General features: G+C 47.2%; 1 protein-coding gene across 3 annotated transcripts in view; it reads left to right on the forward strand.

Annotated features, from left to right (window-relative positions):
• The window catches only part of cpne9 (copine family member IX), a 627,771-nt gene that overhangs the window by 476,575 nt on the left and 124,787 nt on the right, over positions 1-26,409 (forward strand). For all 3 annotated transcript variants that reach the window (XM_073072861.1, XM_073072862.1, XM_073072863.1), the window contains 3 exons: positions 17,876-17,979; positions 24,553-24,657; positions 25,569-25,610. In XM_073072861.1, the coding sequence (XP_072928962.1) occupies positions 17,876-17,979; positions 24,553-24,657; positions 25,569-25,610 (251 nt within the window). The remainder of the gene's footprint in view (positions 1-17,875; positions 17,980-24,552; positions 24,658-25,568; positions 25,611-26,409) is intronic.

A 26,409-nucleotide genomic window follows, 5' to 3' on the forward strand; every position in this document is an offset into this window, starting at 1 on the left:
AGATTGCAGCTGAGGACCCAACAGAGTTGCTTGACAGAGGTATAGATGGTGCTGAAGTGATTGCAGCTGAGGACCCAACAGAGTTGCTTGACAGAGGTATACACAGTGCTGAAGAGATTGCAGCTGAGGACCCAACAGAGTTGCTTGACAGAGGTATAGACAGTGCTGAAGAGATTGCAGCTGACCCAACAGAGTTGCTTGACAGAGGCACAGACAGTGCTGAAGAGAGTGCAGCTGAGGACCCAACAGAGTTGCTTGACAGAGGTATAGATGGTGCTGAAGTGATTGCAGCTGAGGACCCAACAGAGTTGCTTGACAGAGGTATAGACAGTGCTGAAGAGATTGCAGCTGAGGACCCAACAGAGTTGCTTGACAGAGGCACAGACAGTGCTGAAGAGATTGCAGCTGAGGACCCAACAGAGTTGCTTGACAGAGGTATAGACAGTGCTGAAGAGATTGCAGCTGAGGACCCAACAGAGTTGCTTGACAAAGGTATAGACAGTGCTGAAGAGATTGCAGCTGACCCAACAGAGTTGCTTGACAGAGGTATAGACAGTGCTGAAGAGATTGCAGCTGAGGACCCAACAGAGTTGCTTGACAGAGGCACAGACAGTGCTGAACAGATTGCAGCTGAGGACCCAACAGAGTTGCTTGACAGAGGCACAGACAGTGCTGAAGAGATTGCAGCTGAGGACCCAACAGAGTTGCTTGACAGAGGCACAGACAGTGCTGAAGAGAGTGCAGCTGTGGACCCAACAGAGTTGATTGACAGAGGTATAGACAGTGCTGAAGGGATTGCAGCTGAGGACCCAACAGAGCTGCTTGACAGAGGTATAGACAGTGCTGAAGAGAGTGCAGCTGAGGACCCAACAGAGCTGCTTGACAGAGGTATAGACAGTGCTGAAGAGAGTGCAGCTGAGGACCCAACAGAGCTGCTTGACAGAGGCATAGACAGTGCTGAAGAGATTGCAGCTGAGGACCCAACAGAGTTGCTTGACAGAGGTATAGACGGTGCTGAAGAGAGTGCAGCTGAGGACCCAACAGAGTTGCTTGACAGAGGTATAGACAGTGCTGAAGAGATTGCAGCTGAGGACCCAACAGAGTTGCTTGACAGAGGTATAGACAGTGCTGAAGGGATTGCAGCTGAGGACCCAACAGAGCTGCTTGACAGAGGCATAGACAGTGCTGAAGAGATTGCAGCTGAGGACCCAACAGAGTTGCTTGACAGAGGCAGAGACAGTGCTGAAGAGATTGCAGCTGAGGACCCAACAGAGTTGCTTGACAGAGGCAGAGACAGTGCTGAAGAGATTGCAGCTGAGGACCCAACAGAGTTGCTTGACAGAGGTATAGACAGTGCTGAAGAGATTGCAGCTGAGGACCCAACAGAGTTGCTTGACAGAGGTATAGACAGTGCTGAAGGGATTGCAGCTGAGGACCCAACAGAGCTGCTTGACAGAGGCATAGACAGTGCTGAAGAGAGTGCAGCTGAGGACCCAACAGAGTTGCTTGACAGAGGTATAGACGGTGCTGAAGGGATTGCAGCTGAGGACCCAACAGAGCTGCTTGACAGAGGCATAGACAGTGCTGAAGAGATTGCAGCTGAGGACCCAACAGAGTTGCTTGACAGAGGTATAGACGGTGCTGAAGAGAGTGCAGCTGAGGACCCAACAGAGTTGCTTGACAGAGGTATAGACTGTGCTGAAGAGATTGCAGCTGAGGACCCAACAGAGTTGCTTGACAGAGGCATAGACAGTGCTGAAGAGAGTGCAGCTGAGGACCCAACAGAGTTGCTTGACAGAGGCAGAGACAGTGCTGAAGAGATTGCAGCTGAGGACCCAACAGAGTTGCTTGACAAAGGTATAGACAGTGCTGAAGAGATTGCAGCTGACCCAACAGAGTTGCTTGACAGAGGCAGAGACAGTGCTGAAGAGATTGCAGCTGAGGACCCAACAGAGTTGCTTGACAGAGGTATAGACAGTGCTGAAGAGATTGCAGCTGAGGACCCAACAGAGTTGCTTGACAGAGGCACAGACAGTGCTGAAGAGATTGCAGCTGACCCAACAGAGTTGCTTGACAGAGGCAGAGACAGTGCTGAAGAGATTGCAGCTGAGGACCCAACAGAGTTGCTTGACAGAGGCAGAGACAGTGCTGAAGAGATTGCAGCTGACCCAACAGAGTTGCTTGACAGAGGCACAGACAGTGCTGAAGAGATTGCAGCTGAGGACCCAACAGAGTTGCTTGACAGAGGTATAGACAGTGCTGAAGAGATTGCAGCTGACCCAACAGAGTTGCTTGACAGAGGTATAGACAGTGCTGAAGAGATTGCAGCTGAGGACCCAACAGAGTTGCTTGACAGAGGTATAGACAGTGCTGAAGAGAGTGCAGCTGAGGACCCAACAGAGTTGCTTGACAGAGGCATAGACAGTGCTGAAGAGAGTGCAGCTGAGAACCCAACAGAGTTGCTTGACAGAGGTATAGACAGTGCTGAAGAGAGTGCAGCTGAGGACCCAACAGAGTTGCTTGACAGAGGTATAGACAGTGCTGAAGAGAGTGCAGCTGAGAACCCAACAGAGTTTCTTGACAGAGGCATAGACAGTGCTGAAGAGATTGCAGCTGAGGACCCAACAGAGTTGCTTGACAGAGGTATAGACAGTGCTGAAGAGATTGCAGCTGACCCAACAGAGTTGCTTGACAGAGGTATAGACAGTGCTGAAGAGATTGCAGCTGAGGACCCAACAGAGTTGCTTGACAAAGGTATAGACAGTGCTGAAGAGATTGCAGCTGACCCAACAGAGTTGCTTGACAGAGGTATAGACAGTGCTGAAGAGATTGCAGCTGAGGACCCAACAGAGTTGCTTGACAGAGGTATAGACAGTGCTGAAGAGAGTGCAGCTGAGGACCCAACAGAGTTGCTTGACAGAGGCATAGACAGTGCTGAAGAGAGTGCAGCTGAGAACCCAACAGAGTTGCTTGACAGAGGTATAGACAGTGCTGAAGAGAGTGCAGCTGAGGACCCAACAGAGTTGCTTGACAGAGGTATAGACAGTGCTGAAGAGAGTGCAGCTGAGAACCCAACAGAGTTTCTTGACAGAGGCATAGACAGTGCTGAAGAGATTGCAGCTGAGGACCCAACAGAGTTGCTTGACAGAGGTATAGACAGTGCTGAAGAGATTGCAGCTGACCCAACAGAGTTGCTTGACAGAGGTATAGACAGTGCTGAAGAGATTGCAGCTGAGGACCCAACAGAGTTTCTTGACAGAGGCATAGACAGTGCTGAAGAGATTGCAGCTGAGGACCCAACAGAGTTGCTTGACAGAGGTATAGACAGTGCTGAAGAGATTGCAGCTGACCCAACAGAGTTGCTTGACAGAGGCAGAGACAGTGCTGAAGAGATTGCAGCTGAGGACCCAACAGAGTTGCTTGACAGAGGCATAGACAGTGCTGAAGAGATTGCAGCTGAGGACCCAACAGAGTTGCTTGACAGAGGCACAGACAGTGCTGAAGAGATTGCAGCTGAGGACCCAACAGAGTTGCTTGACAGAGGTATAGACAGTGCTGAAGAGATTGCAGCTGAGGACCCAACAGAGTTGCTTGACAGAGGTATAGACAGTGCTGACGAGATTGCAGCTGAGGACCCAACAGAGTTGCTTGACAGAGGCAGAGACATTGCTGAAGAGAGTGCAGCTGAGGACCCAACAGAGTTGCTTAACAGAGGCAGAGACAGTGCTGAAGAGATTGCAGCTGAGGACCCAACAGAGTTGCTTGACAGAGGTATAGACAGTGCTGAAGAGATTGCAGCTGAGGACCCAACAGAGTTGCTTGACAGAGGTATAGACAGTGCTGAAGAGATTGCAGCTGAGGACCCAACAGAGTTGCTTGACAGAGGTATTGACAGTGCTGAAGAGATTGCAGCTGAGGACCCAACAGAGTTGCTTGACAGAGGTATTGACAGTGCTGAAGAGAGTGCAGCTGAGGACCCAACAGAGTTGCTTGACAGAGGTATAGACAGTGCTGAAGAGAGTGCAGCTGACCCAACAGAGTTGCTTGACAGAGGTATAGACAGTGCTGAAGAGAGTGCAGCTGAGGACCCAACAGAGTTGCTTGACAGAGGAATAGACAGTGCTGAAGAGATTGCAGCTGAGGACCCAACAGAGTTGCTTGACAGAGGCACAGACAGTGCTGAAGAGATTGCAGCTGAGGACCCAACAGAGTTGCTTGACAGAGGTATAGACAGTGCTGAAGAGATTGCAGCTGAGGACCCAACAGAGTTGCTTGACAGAGGTATAGACAGTGCTGACGAGATTGCAGCTGAGGACCCAACAGAGTTGCTTGACAGAGGCAGAGACATTGCTGAAGAGAGTGCAGCTGAGGACCCAACAGAGTTGCTTGACAGAGGCAGAGACAGTGCTGAAGAGATTGCAGCTGAGGACCCAACAGAGTTGCTTGACAGAGGCAGAGACAGTGCTGAAGAGATTGCAGCTGAGGACCCAACAGAGTTGCTTGACAGAGGCAGAGACAGTGCTGAAGAGATTGCAGCTGAGGACCCAACAGAGTTGCTTGACAAAGGTATAGACAGTGCTGAAGAGATTGCAGCTGACCCAACAGAGTTGCTTGACAGAGGCAGAGACAGTGCTGAACAGATTGCAGCTGAGGACCCAACAGAGTTGCTTGACAAAGGTATAGACAGTGCTGAAGAGATTGCAGCTGAGGACCCAACAGAGTTGCTTGACAGAGGCATAGACAGTGCTGAAGAGATTGCAGCTGAGGACCCAACAGAGTTGCTTGACAGAGGTATAGACAGTGCTGAAGAGATTGCAGCTGAGGACCCAACAGAGTTGCTTGACAGAGGTATAGACAGTGCTGAAGAGATTGCAGCTGACCCAACAGAGTTGCTTGACAGAGGCAGAGACAGTGCTGAAGAGATTGCAGCTGAGGACCCAACAGAGTTGCTTGACAGAGGCAGAGACAGTGCTGAAGAGATTGCAGCTGAGGACCCAACAGAGTTGCTTGACAGAGGCAGAGACAGTGCTGAAGAGATTGCAGCTGAGGACCCAACAGAGTTGCTTGACAGAGGTATAGACAGTGCTGAAGAGATTGCAGCTGACCCAACAGAGTTGCTTGACAGAGGCAGAGACAGTGCTGAAGAGATTGCAGCTGAGGACCCAACAGAGTTGCTTGACAGAGGCATAGACAGTGCTGAAGAGATTGCAGCTGAGGACCCAACAGAGTTGCTTGACAGAGGCACAGACAGTGCTGAAGAGATTGCAGCTGAGGACCCAACAGAGTCGCTTGACAGAGGCAGAGACAGTGCTGAAGAGATTGCAGCTGAGGACCCAACAGAGTCGCTTGACAGAGGCAGAGACAGTGCTGAAGAGATTGCAGCTGAGGACCCAACAGAGTTGCTTGACAGAGGCACAGACAGTGCTGAAGAGATTGCAGCTGAGGACCCAACAGAGTCGCTTGACAGAGGCAGAGACAGTGCTGAAGAGATTGCAGCTGAGGACCCAACAGAGTTGCTTGACAGAGGTACAGACAGTGCTGAAGAGAGTGCAGCTGAGGACCCAACAGAGTTGCTTGACAGAGGCACAGACAGTGCTGAAGAGATTGCAGCTGAGGACCCAACAGAGTCGCTTGACAGAGGCAGAGACAGTGCTGAAGAGATTGCAGCTGAGGACCCAACAGAGTTGCTTGACAGAGGCACAGACAGTGCTGAAGAGATTGCAGCTGAGGACCCAACAGAGTCGCTTGACAGAGGCAGAGACAGTGCTGAAGAGATTGCAGCTGAGGACCCAACAGAGTTGCTTGACAGAGGCACAGACAGTGCTGAAGAGATTGCAGCTGAGGACCCAACAGAGTTGCTTGACAGAGGTATAGATGGTGCTGAAGTGATTGCAGCTGAGGACCCAACAGAGTTGCTTGACAGAGGTATAGACAGTGCTGAAGAGATTGCAGCTGAGGACCCAACAGAGTTGCTTGACAGAGGTATAGACAGTGCTGAAGAGATTGCAGCTGAGGACCCAACAGAGTTGCTTGACAAAGGTATAGACAGTGCTGAAGAGATTGCAGCTGACCCAACAGAGTTGCTTGACAGAGGTATAGACAGTGCTGAAGAGATTGCAGCTGAGGACCCAACAGAGTTGCTTGACAGAGGCACAGACAGTGCTGAACAGATTGCAGCTGAGGACCCAACAGAGTTGCTTGACAGAGGTATAGACAGTGCTGAAGAGATTGCAGCTGAGGACCCAACAGAGTTGCTTGACAGAGGTATAGATGGTGCTGAAGTGATTGCAGCTGAGGACCCAACAGAGTTGCTTGACAGAGGTATACACAGTGCTGAAGAGATTGCAGCTGAGGACCCAACAGAGTTGCTTGACAGAGGTATAGACAGTGCTGAAGAGATTGCAGCTGACCCAACAGAGTTGCTTGACAGAGGCACAGACAGTGCTGAAGAGAGTGCAGCTGAGGACCCAACAGAGTTGCTTGACAGAGGTATAGATGGTGCTGAAGTGATTGCAGCTGAGGACCCAACAGAGTTGCTTGACAGAGGTATAGACAGTGCTGAAGAGATTGCAGCTGAGGACCCAACAGAGTTGCTTGACAGAGGCACAGACAGTGCTGAAGAGATTGCAGCTGAGGACCCAACAGAGTTGCTTGACAGAGGTATAGACAGTGCTGAAGAGATTGCAGCTGAGGACCCAACAGAGTTGCTTGACAAAGGTATAGACAGTGCTGAAGAGATTGCAGCTGACCCAACAGAGTTGCTTGACAGAGGTATAGACAGTGCTGAAGAGATTGCAGCTGAGGACCCAACAGAGTTGCTTGACAGAGGCACAGACAGTGCTGAACAGATTGCAGCTGAGGACCCAACAGAGTTGCTTGACAGAGGCACAGACAGTGCTGAAGAGATTGCAGCTGAGGACCCAACAGAGTTGCTTGACAGAGGCACAGACAGTGCTGAAGAGAGTGCAGCTGTGGACCCAACAGAGTTGATTGACAGAGGTATAGACAGTGCTGAAGGGATTGCAGCTGAGGACCCAACAGAGCTGCTTGACAGAGGTATAGACAGTGCTGAAGAGAGTGCAGCTGAGGACCCAACAGAGCTGCTTGACAGAGGTATAGACAGTGCTGAAGAGAGTGCAGCTGAGGACCCAACAGAGCTGCTTGACAGAGGCATAGACAGTGCTGAAGAGATTGCAGCTGAGGACCCAACAGAGTTGCTTGACAGAGGTATAGACGGTGCTGAAGAGAGTGCAGCTGAGGACCCAACAGAGTTGCTTGACAGAGGTATAGACAGTGCTGAAGAGATTGCAGCTGAGGACCCAACAGAGTTGCTTGACAGAGGTATAGACAGTGCTGAAGGGATTGCAGCTGAGGACCCAACAGAGCTGCTTGACAGAGGCATAGACAGTGCTGAAGAGATTGCAGCTGAGGACCCAACAGAGTTGCTTGACAGAGGCAGAGACAGTGCTGAAGAGATTGCAGCTGAGGACCCAACAGAGTTGCTTGACAGAGGCAGAGACAGTGCTGAAGAGATTGCAGCTGAGGACCCAACAGAGTTGCTTGACAGAGGTATAGACAGTGCTGAAGAGATTGCAGCTGAGGACCCAACAGAGTTGCTTGACAGAGGTATAGACAGTGCTGAAGGGATTGCAGCTGAGGACCCAACAGAGCTGCTTGACAGAGGCATAGACAGTGCTGAGGAGAGTGCAGCTGAGGACCCAACAGAGTTGCTTGACAGAGGTATAGACGGTGCTGAAGGGATTGCAGCTGAGGACCCAACAGAGCTGCTTGACAGAGGCATAGACAGTGCTGAAGAGATTGCAGCTGAGGACCCAACAGAGTTGCTTGACAGAGGTATAGACGGTGCTGAAGAGAGTGCAGCTGAGGACCCAACAGAGTTGCTTGACAGAGGTATAGACTGTGCTGAAGAGATTGCAGCTGAGGACCCAACAGAGTTGCTTGACAGAGGCATAGACAGTGCTGAAGAGAGTGCAGCTGAGGACCCAACAGAGTTGCTTGACAGAGGCAGAGACAGTGCTGAAGAGATTGCAGCTGAGGACCCAACAGAGTTGCTTGACAAAGGTATAGACAGTGCTGAAGAGATTGCAGCTGACCCAACAGAGTTGCTTGACAGAGGCAGAGACAGTGCTGAAGAGATTGCAGCTGAGGACCCAACAGAGTTGCTTGACAGAGGTATAGACAGTGCTGAAGAGATTGCAGCTGAGGACCCAACAGAGTTGCTTGACAGAGGCACAGACAGTGCTGAAGAGATTGCAGCTGACCCAACAGAGTTGCTTGACAGAGGCAGAGACAGTGCTGAAGAGATTGCAGCTGAGGACCCAACAGAGTTGCTTGACAGAGGCAGAGACAGTGCTGAAGAGATTGCAGCTGACCCAACAGAGTTGCTTGACAGAGGCACAGACAGTGCTGAAGAGATTGCAGCTGAGGACCCAACAGAGTTGCTTGACAGAGGTATAGACAGTGCTGAAGAGATTGCAGCTGACCCAACAGAGTTGCTTGACAGAGGTATAGACAGTGCTGAAGAGATTGCAGCTGAGGACCCAACAGAGTTGCTTGACAGAGGTATAGACAGTGCTGAAGAGAGTGCAGCTGAGGACCCAACAGAGTTGCTTGACAGAGGCATAGACAGTGCTGAAGAGAGTGCAGCTGAGAACCCAACAGAGTTGCTTGACAGAGGTATAGACAGTGCTGAAGAGAGTGCAGCTGAGGACCCAACAGAGTTGCTTGACAGAGGTATAGACAGTGCTGAAGAGAGTGCAGCTGAGAACCCAACAGAGTTTCTTGACAGAGGCATAGACAGTGCTGAAGAGATTGCAGCTGAGGACCCAACAGAGTTGCTTGACAGAGGTATAGACAGTGCTGAAGAGATTGCAGCTGACCCAACAGAGTTGCTTGACAGAGGTATAGACAGTGCTGAAGAGATTGCAGCTGAGGACCCAACAGAGTTGCTTGACAAAGGTATAGACAGTGCTGAAGAGATTGCAGCTGACCCAACAGAGTTGCTTGACAGAGGTATAGACAGTGCTGAAGAGATTGCAGCTGAGGACCCAACAGAGTTGCTTGACAGAGGTATAGACAGTGCTGAAGAGAGTGCAGCTGAGGACCCAACAGAGTTGCTTGACAGAGGCATAGACAGTGCTGAAGAGAGTGCAGCTGAGAACCCAACAGAGTTGCTTGACAGAGGTATAGACAGTGCTGAAGAGAGTGCAGCTGAGGACCCAACAGAGTTGCTTGACAGAGGTATAGACAGTGCTGAAGAGAGTGCAGCTGAGAACCCAACAGAGTTTCTTGACAGAGGCATAGACAGTGCTGAAGAGATTGCAGCTGAGGACCCAACAGAGTTGCTTGACAGAGGTATAGACAGTGCTGAAGAGATTGCAGCTGACCCAACAGAGTTGCTTGACAGAGGTATAGACAGTGCTGAAGAGATTGCAGCTGAGGACCCAACAGAGTTTCTTGACAGAGGCATAGACAGTGCTGAAGAGATTGCAGCTGAGGACCCAACAGAGTTGCTTGACAGAGGTATAGACAGTGCTGAAGAGATTGCAGCTGACCCAACAGAGTTGCTTGACAGAGGCAGAGACAGTGCTGAAGAGATTGCAGCTGAGGACCCAACAGAGTTGCTTGACAGAGGCATAGACAGTGCTGAAGAGATTGCAGCTGAGGACCCAACAGAGTTGCTTGACAGAGGCACAGACAGTGCTGAAGAGATTGCAGCTGAGGACCCAACAGAGTTGCTTGACAGAGGTATAGACAGTGCTGAAGAGATTGCAGCTGAGGACCCAACAGAGTTGCTTGACAGAGGTATAGACAGTGCTGACGAGATTGCAGCTGAGGACCCAACAGAGTTGCTTGACAGAGGCAGAGACATTGCTGAAGAGAGTGCAGCTGAGGACCCAACAGAGTTGCTTAACAGAGGCAGAGACAGTGCTGAAGAGATTGCAGCTGAGGACCCAACAGAGTTGCTTGACAGAGGTATAGACAGTGCTGAAGAGATTGCAGCTGAGGACCCAACAGAGTTGCTTGACAGAGGTATAGACAGTGCTGAAGAGATTGCAGCTGAGGACCCAACAGAGTTGCTTGACAGAGGTATTGACAGTGCTGAAGAGATTGCAGCTGAGGACCCAACAGAGTTGCTTGACAGAGGTATTGACAGTGCTGAAGAGAGTGCAGCTGAGGACCCAACAGAGTTGCTTGACAGAGGTATAGACAGTGCTGAAGAGAGTGCAGCTGACCCAACAGAGTTGCTTGACAGAGGTATAGACAGTGCTGAAGAGAGTGCAGCTGAGGACCCAACAGAGTTGCTTGACAGAGGAATAGACAGTGCTGAAGAGATTGCAGCTGAGGACCCAACAGAGTTGCTTGACAGAGGCACAGACAGTGCTGAAGAGATTGCAGCTGAGGACCCAACAGAGTTGCTTGACAGAGGTATAGACAGTGCTGAAGAGATTGCAGCTGAGGACCCAACAGAGTTGCTTGACAGAGGTATAGACAGTGCTGAAGAGATTGCAGCTGAGGACCCAACAGAGTTGCTTGACAGAGGTATAGACAGTGCTGAAGAGATTGCAGCTGAGGACCCAACAGAGTTGCTTGACAGAGGCACAGACAGTGCTGAAGAGATTGCAGCTGAGGACCCAACAGAGTCGCTTGACAGAGGCAGAGACAGTGCTGAAGAGATTGCAGCTGAGGACCCAACAGAGTTGCTTGACAGAGGCACAGACAGTGCTGAAGAGATTGCAGCTGAGGACCCAACAGAGTCGCTTGACAGAGGCAGAGACAGTGCTGAAGAGATTGCAGCTGAGGACCCAACAGAGTTGCTTGACAGAGGCACAGACAGTGCTGAAGAGATTGCAGCTGAGGACCCAACAGAGTTGCTTGACAGAGGTATAGATGGTGCTGAAGTGATTGCAGCTGAGGACCCAACAGAGTTGCTTGACAGAGGTATAGACAGTGCTGAAGAGATTGCAGCTGAGGACCCAACAGAGTTGCTTGACAGAGGTATAGACAGTGCTGAAGAGATTGCAGCTGAGGACCCAACAGAGTTGCTTGACAAAGGTATAGACAGTGCTGAAGAGATTGCAGCTGACCCAACAGAGTTGCTTGACAGAGGTATAGACAGTGCTGAAGAGATTGCAGCTGAGGACCCAACAGAGTTGCTTGACAGAGGCACAGACAGTGCTGAACAGATTGCAGCTGAGGACCCAACAGAGTTGCTTGACAGAGGTACAGACAGTGCTGAAGAGAGTGCAGCTGAGGACCCAACAGAGTTGCTTGACAGAGGTATAGATGGTGCTGAAGTGATTGCAGCTGAGGACCCAACAGAGTTGCTTGACAGAGGTATACACAGTGCTGAAGAGATTGCAGCTGAGGACCCAACAGAGTTGCTTGACAGAGGTATAGACAGTGCTGAAGAGATTGCAGCTGACCCAACAGAGTTGCTTGACAGAGGCACAGACAGTGCTGAAGAGAGTGCAGCTGAGGACCCAACAGAGTTGCTTGACAGAGGTATAGATGGTGCTGAAGTGATTGCAGCTGAGGACCCAACAGAGTTGCTTGACAGAGGTATAGACAGTGCTGAAGAGATTGCAGCTGAGGACCCAACAGAGTTGCTTGACAGAGGCACAGACAGTGCTGAAGAGATTGCAGCTGAGGACCCAACAGAGTTGCTTGACAGAGGTATAGACAGTGCTGAAGAGATTGCAGCTGAGGACCCAACAGAGTTGCTTGACAAAGGTATAGACAGTGCTGAAGAGATTGCAGCTGACCCAACAGAGTTGCTTGACAGAGGTATAGACAGTGCTGAAGAGATTGCAGCTGAGGACCCAACAGAGTTGCTTGACAGAGGCACAGACAGTGCTGAACAGATTGCAGCTGAGGACCCAACAGAGTTGCTTGACAGAGGCACAGACAGTGCTGAAGAGAGTGCAGCTGTGGACCCAACAGAGTTGATTGACAGAGGTATAGACAGTGCTGAAGGGATTGCAGCTGAGGACCCAACAGAGCTGCTTGACAGAGGTATAGACAGTGCTGAAGAGAGTGCAGCTGAGGACCCAACAGAGCTGCTTGACAGAGGTATAGACAGTGCTGAAGAGAGTGCAGCTGAGGACCCAACAGAGCTGCTTGACAGAGGCATAGACAGTGCTGAAGAGATTGCAGCTGAGGACCCAACAGAGTTGCTTGACAGAGGTATAGACGGTGCTGAAGAGAGTGCAGCTGAGGACCCAACAGAGTTGCTTGACAGAGGTATAGACAGTGCTGAAGAGATTGCAGCTGAGGACCCAACAGAGTTGCTTGACAGAGGTATAGACAGTGCTGAAGGGATTGCAGCTGAGGACCCAACAGAGCTGCTTGACAGAGGCATAGACAGTGCTGAAGAGATTGCAGCTGAGGACCCAACAGAGTTGCTTGACAGAGGCAGAGACAGTGCTGAAGAGATTGCAGCTGAGGACCCAACAGAGTTGCTTGACAGAGGCAGAGACAGTGCTGAAGAGATTGCAGCTGAGGACCCAACAGAGTTGCTTGACAGAGGTATAGACAGTGCTGAAGAGATTGCAGCTGAGGACCCAACAGAGTTGCTTGACAGAGGTATAGACAGTGCTGAAGGGATTGCAGCTGAGGACCCAACAGAGCTGCTTGACAGAGGCATAGACAGTGCTGAAGAGAGTGCAGCTGAGGACCCAACAGAGTTGCTTGACAGAGGTATAGACGGTGCTGAAGGGATTGCAGCTGAGGACCCAACAGAGCTGCTTGACAGAGGCATAGACAGTGCTGAAGAGATTGCAGCTGAGGACCCAACAGAGTTGCTTGACAGAGGTATAGACGGTGCTGAAGAGAGTGCAGCTGAGGACCCAACAGAGTTGCTTGACAGAGGTATAGACTGTGCTGAAGAGATTGCAGCTGAGGACCCAACAGAGTTGCTTGACAGAGGCATAGACAGTGCTGAAGAGAGTGCAGCTGAGGACCCAACAGAGTTGCTTGACAGAGGCAGAGACAGTGCTGAAGAGATTGCAGCTGAGGACCCAACAGAGTTGCTTGACAAAGGTATAGACAGTGCTGAAGAGATTGCAGCTGACCCAACAGAGTTGCTTGACAGAGGCAGAGACAGTGCTGAAGAGATTGCAGCTGAGGACCCAACAGAGTTGCTTGACAGAGGTATAGACAGTGCTGAAGAGATTGCAGCTGAGGACCCAACAGAGTTGCTTGACAGAGGCACAGACAGTGCTGAAGAGATTGCAGCTGACCCAACAGAGTTGCTTGACAGAGGCAGAGACAGTGCTGAAGAGATTGCAGCTGAGGACCCAACAGAGTTGCTTGACAGAGGCAGAGACAGTGCTGAAGAGATTGCAGCTGACCCAACAGAGTTGCTTGACAGAGGCACAGACAGTGCTGAAGAGATTGCAGCTGAGGACCCAACAGAGTTGCTTGACAGAGGTATAGACAGTGCTGAAGAGATTGCAGCTGACCCAACAGAGTTGCTTGACAGAGGTATAGACAGTGCTGAAGAGATTGCAGCTGAGGACCCAACAGAGTTGCTTGACAGAGGTATAGACAGTGCTGAAGAGAGTGCAGCTGAGGACCCAACAGAGTTGCTTGACAGAGGCATAGACAGTGCTGAAGAGAGTGCAGCTGAGGACCCAACAGAGTTGCTTGACAGAGGCATAGACAGTGCTGAAGAGAGTGCAGCTGAGAACCCAACAGAGTTGCTTGACAGAGGTATAGACAGTGCTGAAGAGAGTGCAGCTGAGGACCCAACAGAGTTGCTTGACAGAGGCATAGACAGTGCTGAAGAGAGTGCAGCTGAGAACCCAACAGAGTTGCTTGACAGAGGTATAGACAGTGCTGAAGAGAGTGCAGCTGAGGACCCAACAGAGTTGCTTGACAGAGGTATAGACAGTGCTGAAGAGAGTGCAGCTGAGAACCCAACAGAGTTTCTTGACAGAGGCATAGACAGTGCTGAAGAGATTGCAGCTGAGGACCCAACAGAGTTGCTTGACAGAGGTATAGACAGTGCTGAAGAGATTGCAGCTGACCCAACAGAGTTGCTTGACAGAGGTATAGACAGTGCTGAAGAGATTGCAGCTGAGGACCCAACAGAGTTGCTTGACAAAGGTATAGACAGTGCTGAAGAGATTGCAGCTGACCCAACAGAGTTGCTTGACAGAGGTATAGACAGTGCTGAAGAGATTGCAGCTGAGGACCCAACAGAGTTGCTTGACAGAGGTATAGACAGTGCTGAAGAGAGTGCAGCTGAGGACCCAACAGAGTTGCTTGACAGAGGCATAGACAGTGCTGAAGAGAGTGCAGCTGAGAACCCAACAGAGTTGCTTGACAGAGGTATAGACAGTGCTGAAGAGAGTGCAGCTGAGAACCCAACAGAGTTTCTTGACAGAGGCATAGACAGTGCTGAAGAGATTGCAGCTGAGGACCCAACAGAGTTGCTTGACAGAGGTATAGACAGTGCTGAAGAGATTGCAGCTGACCCAACAGAGTTGCTTGACAGAGGTATAGACAGTGCTGAAGAGATTGCAGCTGAGGACCCAACAGAGTTTCTTGACAGAGGCATAGACAGTGCTGAAGAGATTGCAGCTGAGGACCCAACAGAGTTGCTTGACAGAGGTATAGACAGTGCTGAAGAGATTGCAGCTGACCCAACAGAGTTGCTTGACAGAGGCAGAGACAGTGCTGAAGAGATTGCAGCTGAGGACCCAACAGAGTTGCTTGACAGAGGCATAGACAGTGCTGAAGAGATTGCAGCTGAGGACCCAACAGAGTTGCTTGACAGAGGCACAGACAGTGCTGAAGAGATTGCAGCTGAGGACCCAACAGAGTTGCTTGACAGAGGTATAGACAGTGCTGAAGAGATTGCAGCTGAGGACCCAACAGAGTTGCTTGACAGAGGTATAGACAGTGCTGACGAGATTGCAGCTGAGGACCCAACAGAGTTGCTTGACAGAGGCAGAGACATTGCTGAAGAGAGTGCAGCTGAGGACCCAACAGAGTTGCTTAACAGAGGCAGAGACAGTGCTGAAGAGATTGCAGCTGAGGACCCAACAGAGTTGCTTGACAGAGGTATAGACAGTGCTGAAGAGATTGCAGCTGAGGACCCAACAGAGTTGCTTGACAGAGGTATAGACAGTGCTGAAGAGATTGCAGCTGAGGACCCAACAGAGTTGCTTGACAGAGGTATTGACAGTGCTGAAGAGATTGCAGCTGAGGACCCAACAGAGTTGCTTGACAGAGGTATTGACAGTGCTGAAGAGAGTGCAGCTGAGGACCCAACAGAGTTGCTTGACAGAGGTATAGACAGTGCTGAAGAGAGTGCAGCTGACCCAACAGAGTTGCTTGACAGAGGTATAGACAGTGCTGAAGAGAGTGCAGCTGAGGACCCAACAGAGTTGCTTGACAGAGGTATAGACAGTGCTGAAGAGATTGCAGCTGAGGACCCAACAGAGTTGCTTGACAGAGGCACAGACAGTGCTGAAGAGATTGCAGCTGAGGACCCAACAGAGTTGCTTGACAGAGGTATAGACAGTGCTGAAGAGATTGCAGCTGAGGACCCAACAGAGTTGCTTGACAGAGGTATAGACAGTGCTGAAGAGATTGCAGCTGAGGACCCAACAGAGTTGCTTGATTAGAAATCATCACGTGCAAAGACAACATGGAAGCTTCAGTCTTAAAACATGACACGAACTGTGAGATATGCAGACCAAAACACTGGTATCTCACAGAAAACTGAAGTCTTAGGACATGCAGGCAAAGCTACTGGGAGAAACAAAACTTGGTACAAGTTGAATTACCTGGAACTGGCCACGGTTGCTGGCTCTGCAGGGTCAGTCAACATGTAGACAGACTTCATACTGAACCAAGGCCGGACCATCTGAGAAATGTCAAATGAAGATGTCTGAGTAACTAAGGAGGTGTCACTTGAATCTTCAAAACAGGATGAAATCAGAAGTTGGAGAAATAATAGTGTTTGAGGAAGCCAGAGACAGTGTCTACAAGATGGATGTGCACCCTGAAAGTAATTTTGACAAGAAATACACCAAAAGCAGAGGTGGCTAGAAGTTTTGAGGAACTGAACATAGAAGAACTCCAAAAAGACTCACCAGTATGTGTACATTAGAGTCTCTCCGACTACTTGTCTCAGTGACACGTCAAAAGCATTGGCAACCCCATTGCATGGACATAAAATCCACATTCTTACAGGGAATGGAGCTGTCACCTAACATTTACATTCAAACCCTGCCTGAAGCCAGAAGTGAAGGAAGTCTGTGGAAACTCAAGAAGTGTGTTTATGGTCTAGTAGATGCATCATTCTACTGGTATAAAAAGATCAAGGAAATAATGTTGCAAACAGGTGGATCCAGCTGTTTTTAATGGCAGGATTGAGAATGTCATGTGATTGGAATACTTACCTATCATGTAAACACAAAGTACACTGCAGATGCTGTGGTCAGATCAACACGTACAAACAGACTGGATGAACTCAGCAGGTCGGGCAGCATCCGTGGAAACAAGTAGTCAACCTTTCGAGTTGAGACCCTTCGTCTGGACTCATGAAGGGTCTCGGCCCGAAACGTGAGTTCATCCAGCCTGTTTGTACCTATCATGTGGATGACTTAATATGGGGTGGCTCACAAAACTTTGCTACAACAGTCATCCCTCAGCTAAAGTTGGATGCAAGGAACATGACAAGAGGATATCTTAAGAAATTTATTTGGCCTAACAACTAGAGGTAAAAGTAATACAACTAAACAAATGGACATTTATTTTTATGTGCAGTACATAAAAAGGATGGGAGATTGTTGAGTTTTGTTCCTTTAAACGATGTAGGCCATTAGTTGGAATGTTCACTTTCCCTGTCATGGGCCTGTCCATGAATGTGAGAGGAGGATGGTGGGTAAGAAAATGGCAGCCTCGTGAACTAAATGTCAACAGAGAAAGGAAAGCTGTTAAAATGAAAGGAAATCTTGTCTTTGTTGTCTGAATGTTAATATAATAGACACAAGGGCCAGTAATATGCTGTACAGTTCTGTATTCTATGAAACTTCTCCAAAGTCACTGCACCTTTCCTAGACTGAAGGGGAAGTTTTCACTTTACATTCATTTCTTACCCCAATCAATAGACAATAGACAATAGACAGTAGGTGCAGGAGTAGGCCGTTCGGCCCTTCTAGCTAGCACCGCCATTCACTGTGATTATGGCTGATCATACACAATCAGTACCCCGTTCCTGCTCTCTCCCCATATCCCATGACCCCGCTATCTATAAGAGCTCTATCTAACTCTCTCTTGAATGCATCCAGAGACTTGGCCTCCACTGCCTTCTGGGGTAGAGCATTCCACATATCCACCACTCTCTGGGTGAAAAAGTTTTTCTGCATCTCTGTTCTAAATGGCCTACCCCTTATTCTTAAACTGTGGCCTCTAGTTCTGGACTCACCCATCAGCGGGAACATGCTTCCTGCCTCCAGTGTGTCCAATCCCTTAATAATCTTATATGTTTCAATCAGATCCCCTCTCATCCTTCTAAATTCCAGTGTATACAAGCCCAGTCGCTCATAGAATCATAGGATGATGTGCTGTTTTCAAGGTGTTCCTAATAAGCGATCAGGCATTTCAGTAAACTGGCAGTTCTCAATGTCATGGCAATTGAACCCAGTTTCTGAAAAACGAAGAGTGAGCCATGGAATGTTAACAATCATTTAAAGAAAACTGTATAATTGTATGAGGGAGAAAAAAATTGAAGTTTATGTTGATAGGTTAAGATAATGTGAGATATAAGGATTGTACAAAGAATGACTATGGAACTGTCTTTTGATATCACGTTTATGCAAAACTGTGTGTTCCACAGGACATTGCAACCATGCAGCTCTGTGCAAACAAGCTGGACAAAAAGGATTTCTTTGGCAAATCAGATCCTTTTTTGGTCTTTTATCGAAGCAATGAAGATGGAACGTAAGTCCTTGCTTATTATGTTAATTTTTATTTCCATACATTTCAAACTAATCTCCGCTTACTTCAAGTCTAATGAAATGAAATAAGATTATAACCAGCAAAAACAGAGTGAAAAATTTGAGTAAATTCTCAGGATGGTACACTTCTCCCTAAAAATCAGGGATTGTCCTACCACTCATTCAGATCAATCTATTCTCATCCTGTCCTTTCTCCGCACATTGCACTGATCAATCCATTCCTTTGTCCAAGTGGCAAGATAGGGTGCCTGCGATCCACAGTCGCTTGGCTGTTTATATTCAGAGCTGGCATCCATAGACAATGGAGGGCAATTGTCCTTGGGACTTATTCTGAGTGAAGGTCTGTGACTAGTGGTGTACAAGGATCTCTGTTGTTTGCAATACATGTATCTATACATGACTTGAATGAAACTGTGGATGTGTGGGTTAGTAAATTCAGGGATTGGTGGTATTGGTGATAATGTTGAAGGCTGCCGATGGATGCAGCAGGATAGACATCAGTTATAGAAATGGGTGGAGTAATGGCAAATGGAGTTTAATTTGCCAGGGGATAGGTGTCACATTTTGGGAGATCAAATGTAAAGGGACAGTATGTTGCTAAGGCAGCACCATTAACTAAGGAACATTGAGATCAAGTCCATAGCTCCCAGAGAGTGGAAGCAGAAGTTGATAAGATGATAAGGAAGTCTGATGGAAGGCTGCCTTTATTAGTCAAGAAACTGAGTTGAAAAATCAAGCAATACACACAAAATGCTGGAGGAACTCAGCAGCCCAGGTAGCATCTATGGAAAAGAGTACAGTCAATATTTCAGGCCGAGACATTTCAGCAGGATTGGAGAAAAAAAAGATGATGAGTAGATTTAAAAGGTGGCAGGAGGGGAGAGAGAAACCAGGAGGGGGAGGAGTGAAGTAAAGAGCTGGGAAGTTGATCGATGAAAGTGATGCAGGACTGGAGAAGGAGGAATCTAATAGGAGAAGACAAAAGGCTGTGGAAGAAAGAAAAGCTTACACTGGGGTCCATTCCCCACTCTTCCTACGCTACATCAATAACCGCACTGGAGCTGCTTTCTGCACTCAAGCGGAGCTCATCAACTTCATCAATTTTGCCTCCACCTTCCACCCTGTCCTCAAATTTACCTGGTTCATTTCTGACACTTCCCTCCCCTTTCTTGATTTCTCTGTCTCTATCTCTATGCTGATGCCTATTATAAACCCGTGGACTCTCACAGCTACCTGGCATATACCTCTTCCCAACCTATTACTCGTAAAAATGCCATTCCCTTCTCACAATTCCACTGTCCCCACTGCATCTGCTCTCTGGATGAGGCTTTTCATTCCAGAAGAAAGGGTATGTCCTCCTTTTTTAATGAAAGAGCCTTCCCTTCCTCCACCATTAACGCTGCCCTCAACTACATCTCTTCCATTTCAGGCACAGCTGCCCTCACCCCATCCTCCCGCCACCCTACCAGGGATAGGGTTCCTCTTCTCCTCACCTATCCCCCTCCATCAGCCTCTGCGTCCAGTGCATAGTTCTCCAGAACTTCTGCCATCTCCAATGGGATCCCGCCACCAAGAGCATCTTTCCTTGCTCCCACATTTTCTGCTTTCTGCAGGGATCGCTCCCTATGCAACTCCCTTGTCCATTCATCCCTCCTCACTGATCTCCTTCCTGCAAGTACCTTTGCAAGCGGAGCAAGTGCTACACCTGCTCCTACACCACCTTCCTTACTACCATCCAGGGCCCTAAACAGTCCTTCTAGATGAGACAACACTTCACCTGTGAGTCTGTTGGGGTAATACACTGGGTCTGGTACTCCCAGTGTGACCTCCTGTATATTGGTGAGACCTGAAATAGATTTGGAGACCGCTTTGCCGAGCACCTACTCTCCATCCACCAGGAAAAGCAAGATTTCCCAGTGGCAATCCATTTTAATTCCGTTTCCCTTTCCAATTCCCATATGTCCCTCCACTGACGTGATGAGGCCACACTCAGGTTGGAAAAACACCACCTTATATTCCGTCTGGGTAGCCTCCAGCCTGATGGTATGAACATCAATTTATCGAACTTCTGGTAATGCCCCCTCCCCTTCTCTATTCCCTGTTACCTTTTCCCTCTTTCACTTTATCTCCATGCCTGCACATCACCTCCTCCCCTTTTTCTCTCTTCCACGGCCTTCAGTCTTCCCCTATTAGATTCCCCCTTCTCCAGCTCTGTATCTCTTCCATCAATAAACTTCTCAGCTCTTAACTCCATCCCTCCCCCTCTCAGTTTCACATTTCACCTTGTGTTTCTCCCTCCCCTCCCCCCACCTTCTAACTCGGACTCCTCATCATTTTTTATCCAGTCCTGCCGAAGGGTTTTGGCCCAAAACGTTGACTGTACTTTTTTCTATAGATGCTGCTTGGCCTGCTGAGTTCCTCTAGCTTTTTGTGTGTGTTGCTTGGATTTCCAGCATCTACAGATTTTCTTATTTGAGAAATAAAGGAGCTGCTTGAAAACTCTGGATATATCTAGGGTATTTTATTCAGTTTTTGTTGACCCATTACAGGAAGGATGTGAGTTGTTTGGGTAGGGTGCAGAAGAGGTTTGTCAGGATGCTGCCTAGATTGGAGAGCATATGCTATAAGGAAAGATAATAACAAAGGGTTCTCCCGATCTGCATTTGATTTCTGCATTGTGGAGAAGACCACATTATGACCACAGAATGCAGCTGGAAGAGATAAAAGTAATCTCTGCTTCACCTTAAAGAAGGATTTAGTAAACTTGATGGTGGAAAGGGTGGTGCTAGGTGCTATATGTTGTGTGGATGTGTGAGAAGGTGCTGTTAGAGGAAGAGTGGGTGGTGGAGGAGATGGAAGGGTGCACCAGGAATTCAAAGATCCTGATGAGACAAGGAGAGTGGACAGGAGATATAACAGGTGGTCATGTCACCTTGAAGGTAATTAGAATTATGGAGGATGACCCCTTGTGGTGGAAAGAGAAGGGGACAGCTATTCCAGCTCTGGGTGAGAAATGCAGTAAATGGAATCAACATCATTGAGAACCTGGTTCATATTACTGAAAGGAAAGCTGTGCTTGTGAAGAAATCTCAGAAACATTACTGTAGAAAATATCAGCAACATAGATCTAATTTATGCATTAGGTTGGATTAGGTATCAAGCTAGACCATAGAAAAGTACACCACAGAAACAGGCCCTTCGGCCCACAATGTTGTGCTGAATCAAATAAATAGTTGCGTCCTTGGTTCAAGTCAGCTAAGATTAGTTCTGAAACACAAGAGATGTTGGAAATTCAGAGTAACACTCACAGGATGCTGGGGGAACTTAGCAAGTCAAGCAGTACACTGCCACTGCTAGCTTGTTTTCTTTCCCCTTCCACCAGCTTACAGTCAAGCTTTCTCCCCCTTCCTTCCCAGTCCTGAAACATCGACTGTTTATTCATTTCCATGGATGCTGCCTGACTTGCTGAGTTTCTCCAGCATTTCTTGTGTTAGTTCAGGTTCATATTAGTTTTCAAACTTTAAAAGTAGATGCAGTTGTACTGTAGAGAGAGAAAAGAACACATATGTATCAAGGTCAGAGTGGTGTGTTCAAGTGTGCTTTCCTGAAATTAGAAATTAAATCTATTATTGGTCAGTCAATCTAAAAGGCATTTTATTCTCTATTGAACACAAACAACAACTGAAAAGCAACAAAAAAGAATGCTGTAAAAAATAGGAAGGATCAAAGCCCAAAATTTGTAGGGGGGCAGAATACTTATAAATTTTCCTCAGTATCAAATTCATTGTCTTTGGGGACTTGGGGTTATCAGCCTCAGATATACTAACCTATATAAATATATGGAAGCAGTAGAATATCCTTCTTCACTGCCTCATCAGACACTCCCAGGGCAGTCTATGGTGTGTTTCTAGCATTCCCTGCTTTTATTGATTTAGTGTGGAGTCGGTCCTACCAGCCCAGCAACCCTGATCACGAGACCCCTGAGCCTAATCACAAGACAATTTCTAAAGAGCAATTAACCCACCAACCCGAATGTCTTTGGACTATGGGAGGAAACCCATGCAGTCGCAGGGAGAATGTACAAACTCCTTACAGACAACAGCGGAAATTGAACCTGTGTCGCTGATACTGTAAAGCAGTGTTGTACCACTATGCTACCATTGTTCAAGTTTCCACCATCTCCAGTCTTTTTGGTTATTGTTTGCATTCAATAGAGAGTAAAGTGCCTTTTAGATTGGCTGAACAGTAATAGATGTAATTTCTAATTTCAGGAAAGCACACTTTAACACTCCACTCTAGCCCTTGTGTGTGAGTAGGCAGTTTCGTGTCACTGTGCCTGCATTTTCTGCTGAAACCGAGTACCCTTGGGGGGGGGGGGGTCGCCTTCTACTCATCCCCAATTCAATTTGCACAGGCACAATTCAGAGGTAGAAGTGCTATTACATATGCATTCCCTGCCAAAGCAGGGATTTTCCAAAATAGAAACAGAAATTTTTGGAAATCCTTTGAAAAGAATCATTCGAATTTTTATTTTCCTCACCTCTCACCTTGGTGGTCTCCAACCTGATGAAATAAACATCAATTTCTCTTACTTCCAATCACCACTCCCCTCTATCCATCTTTTTCCTTATCCCACCAACCCATCATCCTATTTTCTTCCACCTGCCCTCCTGATCTGCCCATCATTCACTCTTTCTTCCCTCTGTTTCCTGCCTCACCTCCTTCCCTTTATTCCATGGCCCACTGGCCTCTCCTAACAGTTTTTATCCATCTTCTTCAGCTCTTTGTTATTTCCAACTACCACCTTCCAACTTCTTACATCATTCCTACTCTCGCCTTCCTTCATCTAGCTATCATGTTAGCCCCCCCCACCCATCCACCCATTCACCTGCATCCACCTATTACTCTCCTTACCTTTTTACACCACCACCTCCCCCCTTTCTTTCTAGACTCAACGCAAAATATCGACTGTTCACTTCCCTCCATAGATTTTGCCTGACCTGCTGAGTCCCTCCATCTACTTTATGTATTGTTTTCAAATATTTGTTGGACTGAAGCTCCAGGATAAATCTTTATCACCACTTATAATCAAAACAGCACAAATGAAGGCCATTTGTCTCATCACCTGTGCTTCAATCCCTTTGTACTGCTATGTAGCTAATTTCTTTCTCTAGAGCCTGTAATTCTTTTTTTTCTCTGTCATTAACTCTACACACAACACCCCATCAAAAGGCAACAACTTGCTCATCAGAGATGTCACCTGGGCTCTCAATGAAAGTTAAGGTTTGCTGATTAATTAAATTCTATAAAGATAAAATTTACACCCATGCAGTAAGGGTAAACATCCACCATTCTCTCCCTTCCCCCTTTCCTGTTGCTGTTAATTAAATAAAAATGTGAAAAATGTTAAAATATAGAATATGATTACCAAAAATATGTGTGAATAGGAAGTATCTGATGTTTGGTTTAAAACACTCAAATCTCACAGATACACAAACATTTTTTTTCAGATTTTTATTTCCTGTCAGTATCAAAGAACTTAATTGGGTGAATGCTGTAAAATGATTCGCATTATAAAATATACCAGATTTCGTACTATATGCAAGTGAACCTGCAATTCCATCTTCATTCTGTCTGCCAAGTCTGTAGAACATAGCACTAATGAAATATTCATACAATCCAAGACACCTGCAATTTACATGAAATTACAGTTCACTGTGTTTGTCTCCTTCTCCCCTTTCTCTCCTTCAAGTTAACTGCTTGTATGTTGCATACGAATTAACTGTCACTATTTCCATGTCTCTTCCCATCAAGCTCATAACCACTGTATTTCTCTTTCCATCTTTTGAACAAGTAAAGTCACATTGGATTAGGCTCTTAGTTTCTAAGCTTTGATTATTATTGTGTTGATAAAGTTCTTTAGTTTCTTAAGGTCATCGTAGCTGGAGGAGGTAGTGGAGATAAGCTTCCATGACTTATTAAATGTTCCCAATGCTGTGCATCTCAAATGGCTTCTGACAACCAAGTCCAGCTCCTAGCCTTCACGTGTGGCTTAGGTACTAAGTCTGGTAGGACCACTTTTACCGAGAAGGGGCAAAGGTGAGATATTGGTGCCTTAAAACTAGTTGCTTCAGGCAGATGGGGCTGGTAGGCAGCTCATCTAGGATCTCAAACTTCCACTGCCTTGCAGCTATATCCACTCATGGGGAAAGCTTCAGGAGTAAACCCTGAGGCAAACTCTAGTGCTGGACTCCCGAAGGAAGTCCTAAGTTGAGTTCAACACTAGCTGGCAAAGCCTGCAATGCTGCTGGTGCCAATCTGTATCAGTCTCTGCCGCTCCTTTGGGTTCATCAGCTGTGCGGTGAGGGGCAGCTTGCTGCATGGGCAACGGCTTGCTCTCCATATCGTACTGCCTTCCCTTGTGTATGACAACTAGTACGCAAATTCCATGTTCAACCCTGGACGACGGAGGGCCTCTCTCTCTTTCTCTTCACTTTCTTTCTCCAGGTCCACTATCACTAATGCACAATCTTTCTCTTGCTCCTCTGTCTCTCAGATTTACTATCTGCCACAAAACGGAAGTGGTGAAGAATACACTGAATCCAGTCTGGCAGCCATTCACCATCCCAGTTCGAGCTCTTTGCAATGGGGACTATGACAGGTCAGTGTATGCAATAGCAGTCACACGTTGTGGTATATTGGGTCTTTTAAACTGAGCTAGCTTCAACATTACACTCCCTATCCCCTTATCAACCTTTTAACATCACATCCAGAACTCCAGTGTCTGGACCTTTGCTCAATTTGCCCATGTTTTGCTGAACAATTTTATCTTAAAATACATCAAATTGCCCATGGACACCTGACATTTCTAAACCATCACAGAAGCGTAGAGTGATGGTATTACAGCTTGGAACATCGGATTCGGAATTCAGTTCCGATGTCCTCTGCAGGCAAACTTGCACGTTCCCCTGTGCGCAAATGGGTTTCCTCCGGATGCTCCTGTTTCCTCTCTCAATCGAAAGATGTATCGATAAGTAGGTTAATTGGTCATTGTAAACTGTCCTGTGATTAGCCTAGATTAAATTGGGGTCATTGGGTGGTGCTGCGCAAAGAGCCAGAAGGACCTATTCCAATTGTACCTTTAAATAAGTAAAGAAACTTCCAACTCTGTTTAGGCCATTTAACCAGTGTCTCAGGACTCCTAACCTCGGTCCTACAAAGCCCTCTCTTTAAACTCCTTTTTATTACCTTTCTCTTCCCCACCCCCCCACTTAATATTTTCTTCTTTCTGTCTTTCTTCTGGTCATCTCTGAGTTTGCTCAGAAAATGCCCGCTGATATTTAGTCTTTACTGTAGCTGTTGAATATTTATTACTCTCCAATAATCTTGTAAGCAAGTTCCATTAACCTCATTGTTTGTCTTCAAGGTCCAGCTCTCTTAAATTCTCATCTTTAAAAATAATAGAAAATTAAATACTTCTTATGATAAAACACAGCCAGTGGGAAAGGCTACTGGATCCATGTCAGCAATTGTACTAATATCATGTGCTTGCTTTTCACCAATCTGCTTTAGAACAGTGAAGGTGGATGTCTATGACTGGGATCGTGATGGCAGGTAAGAATAAGTTCAAAGTATAAAGTAAATTTATTATCAAGGTGCATATTTGTCACCATATACAACCCTGAGGTTTATTTTCTTGTGAGCATACTCAGTAAATCCAAGAACCATAACAGAATCAATGAAAGACCACACTCAACAGGGCAGACAAACAACCAATGTGCAGAAGACAACAAATTGTGCAAATATGAAGGAAAAAATAATAGCAATAAATGAATAAGCAATAAATATTGAGAACATGAGATGAAGAATCCTTGAAAGTGAGTCCATAGGTTCTGGATGATTTAGTGAAGCTGTGAGTGAAGTTGAGTGAAGACATCTCCTCTGGTTCAAGAGCCTGATGGTTGAGGGGTAATAATTGTTAATGAATCTGAATGTGTGGATCCTGAGACTCCTGTACCTTCTTCCTGATGGCAGCAGTGAGAAGAGAGCATCCCTGATGATGGATCCTGCTTTCCTGTTATAGCGCTCTGTGTAGATGTGTTCATTGGTGGAGAGAACTATATCCACTACCTTCTGTAGGCTTTTCTAGTATTTCCTTACTAGACCATGATGAAATTACAATTACGCTTACAATTTACACTTTTAAACTTTTTTCATGCTTAAAGACACTTACAATTGGTTGGGAACATGCAGAGAGTAGTCACTGAATTGCAGTTATGCATCAGATATTAATTTATGCTTGTGTAATGGTGTTAGGTTTGCTGACTGTGAAAATCTAGTCTCAAACAAAGACGATAAGCCTTATCCAATATAAATAGCCGTGAGTATTCTCACTGAAGGGAGATTATACTGT

The sequence above is a fragment of the Hemitrygon akajei genome, chromosome 19 (assembly GCF_048418815.1).
Source record: "Hemitrygon akajei chromosome 19, sHemAka1.3, whole genome shotgun sequence".
In the NCBI taxonomy this organism is placed as follows: Eukaryota; Metazoa; Chordata; class Chondrichthyes; order Myliobatiformes; family Dasyatidae; genus Hemitrygon; species Hemitrygon akajei.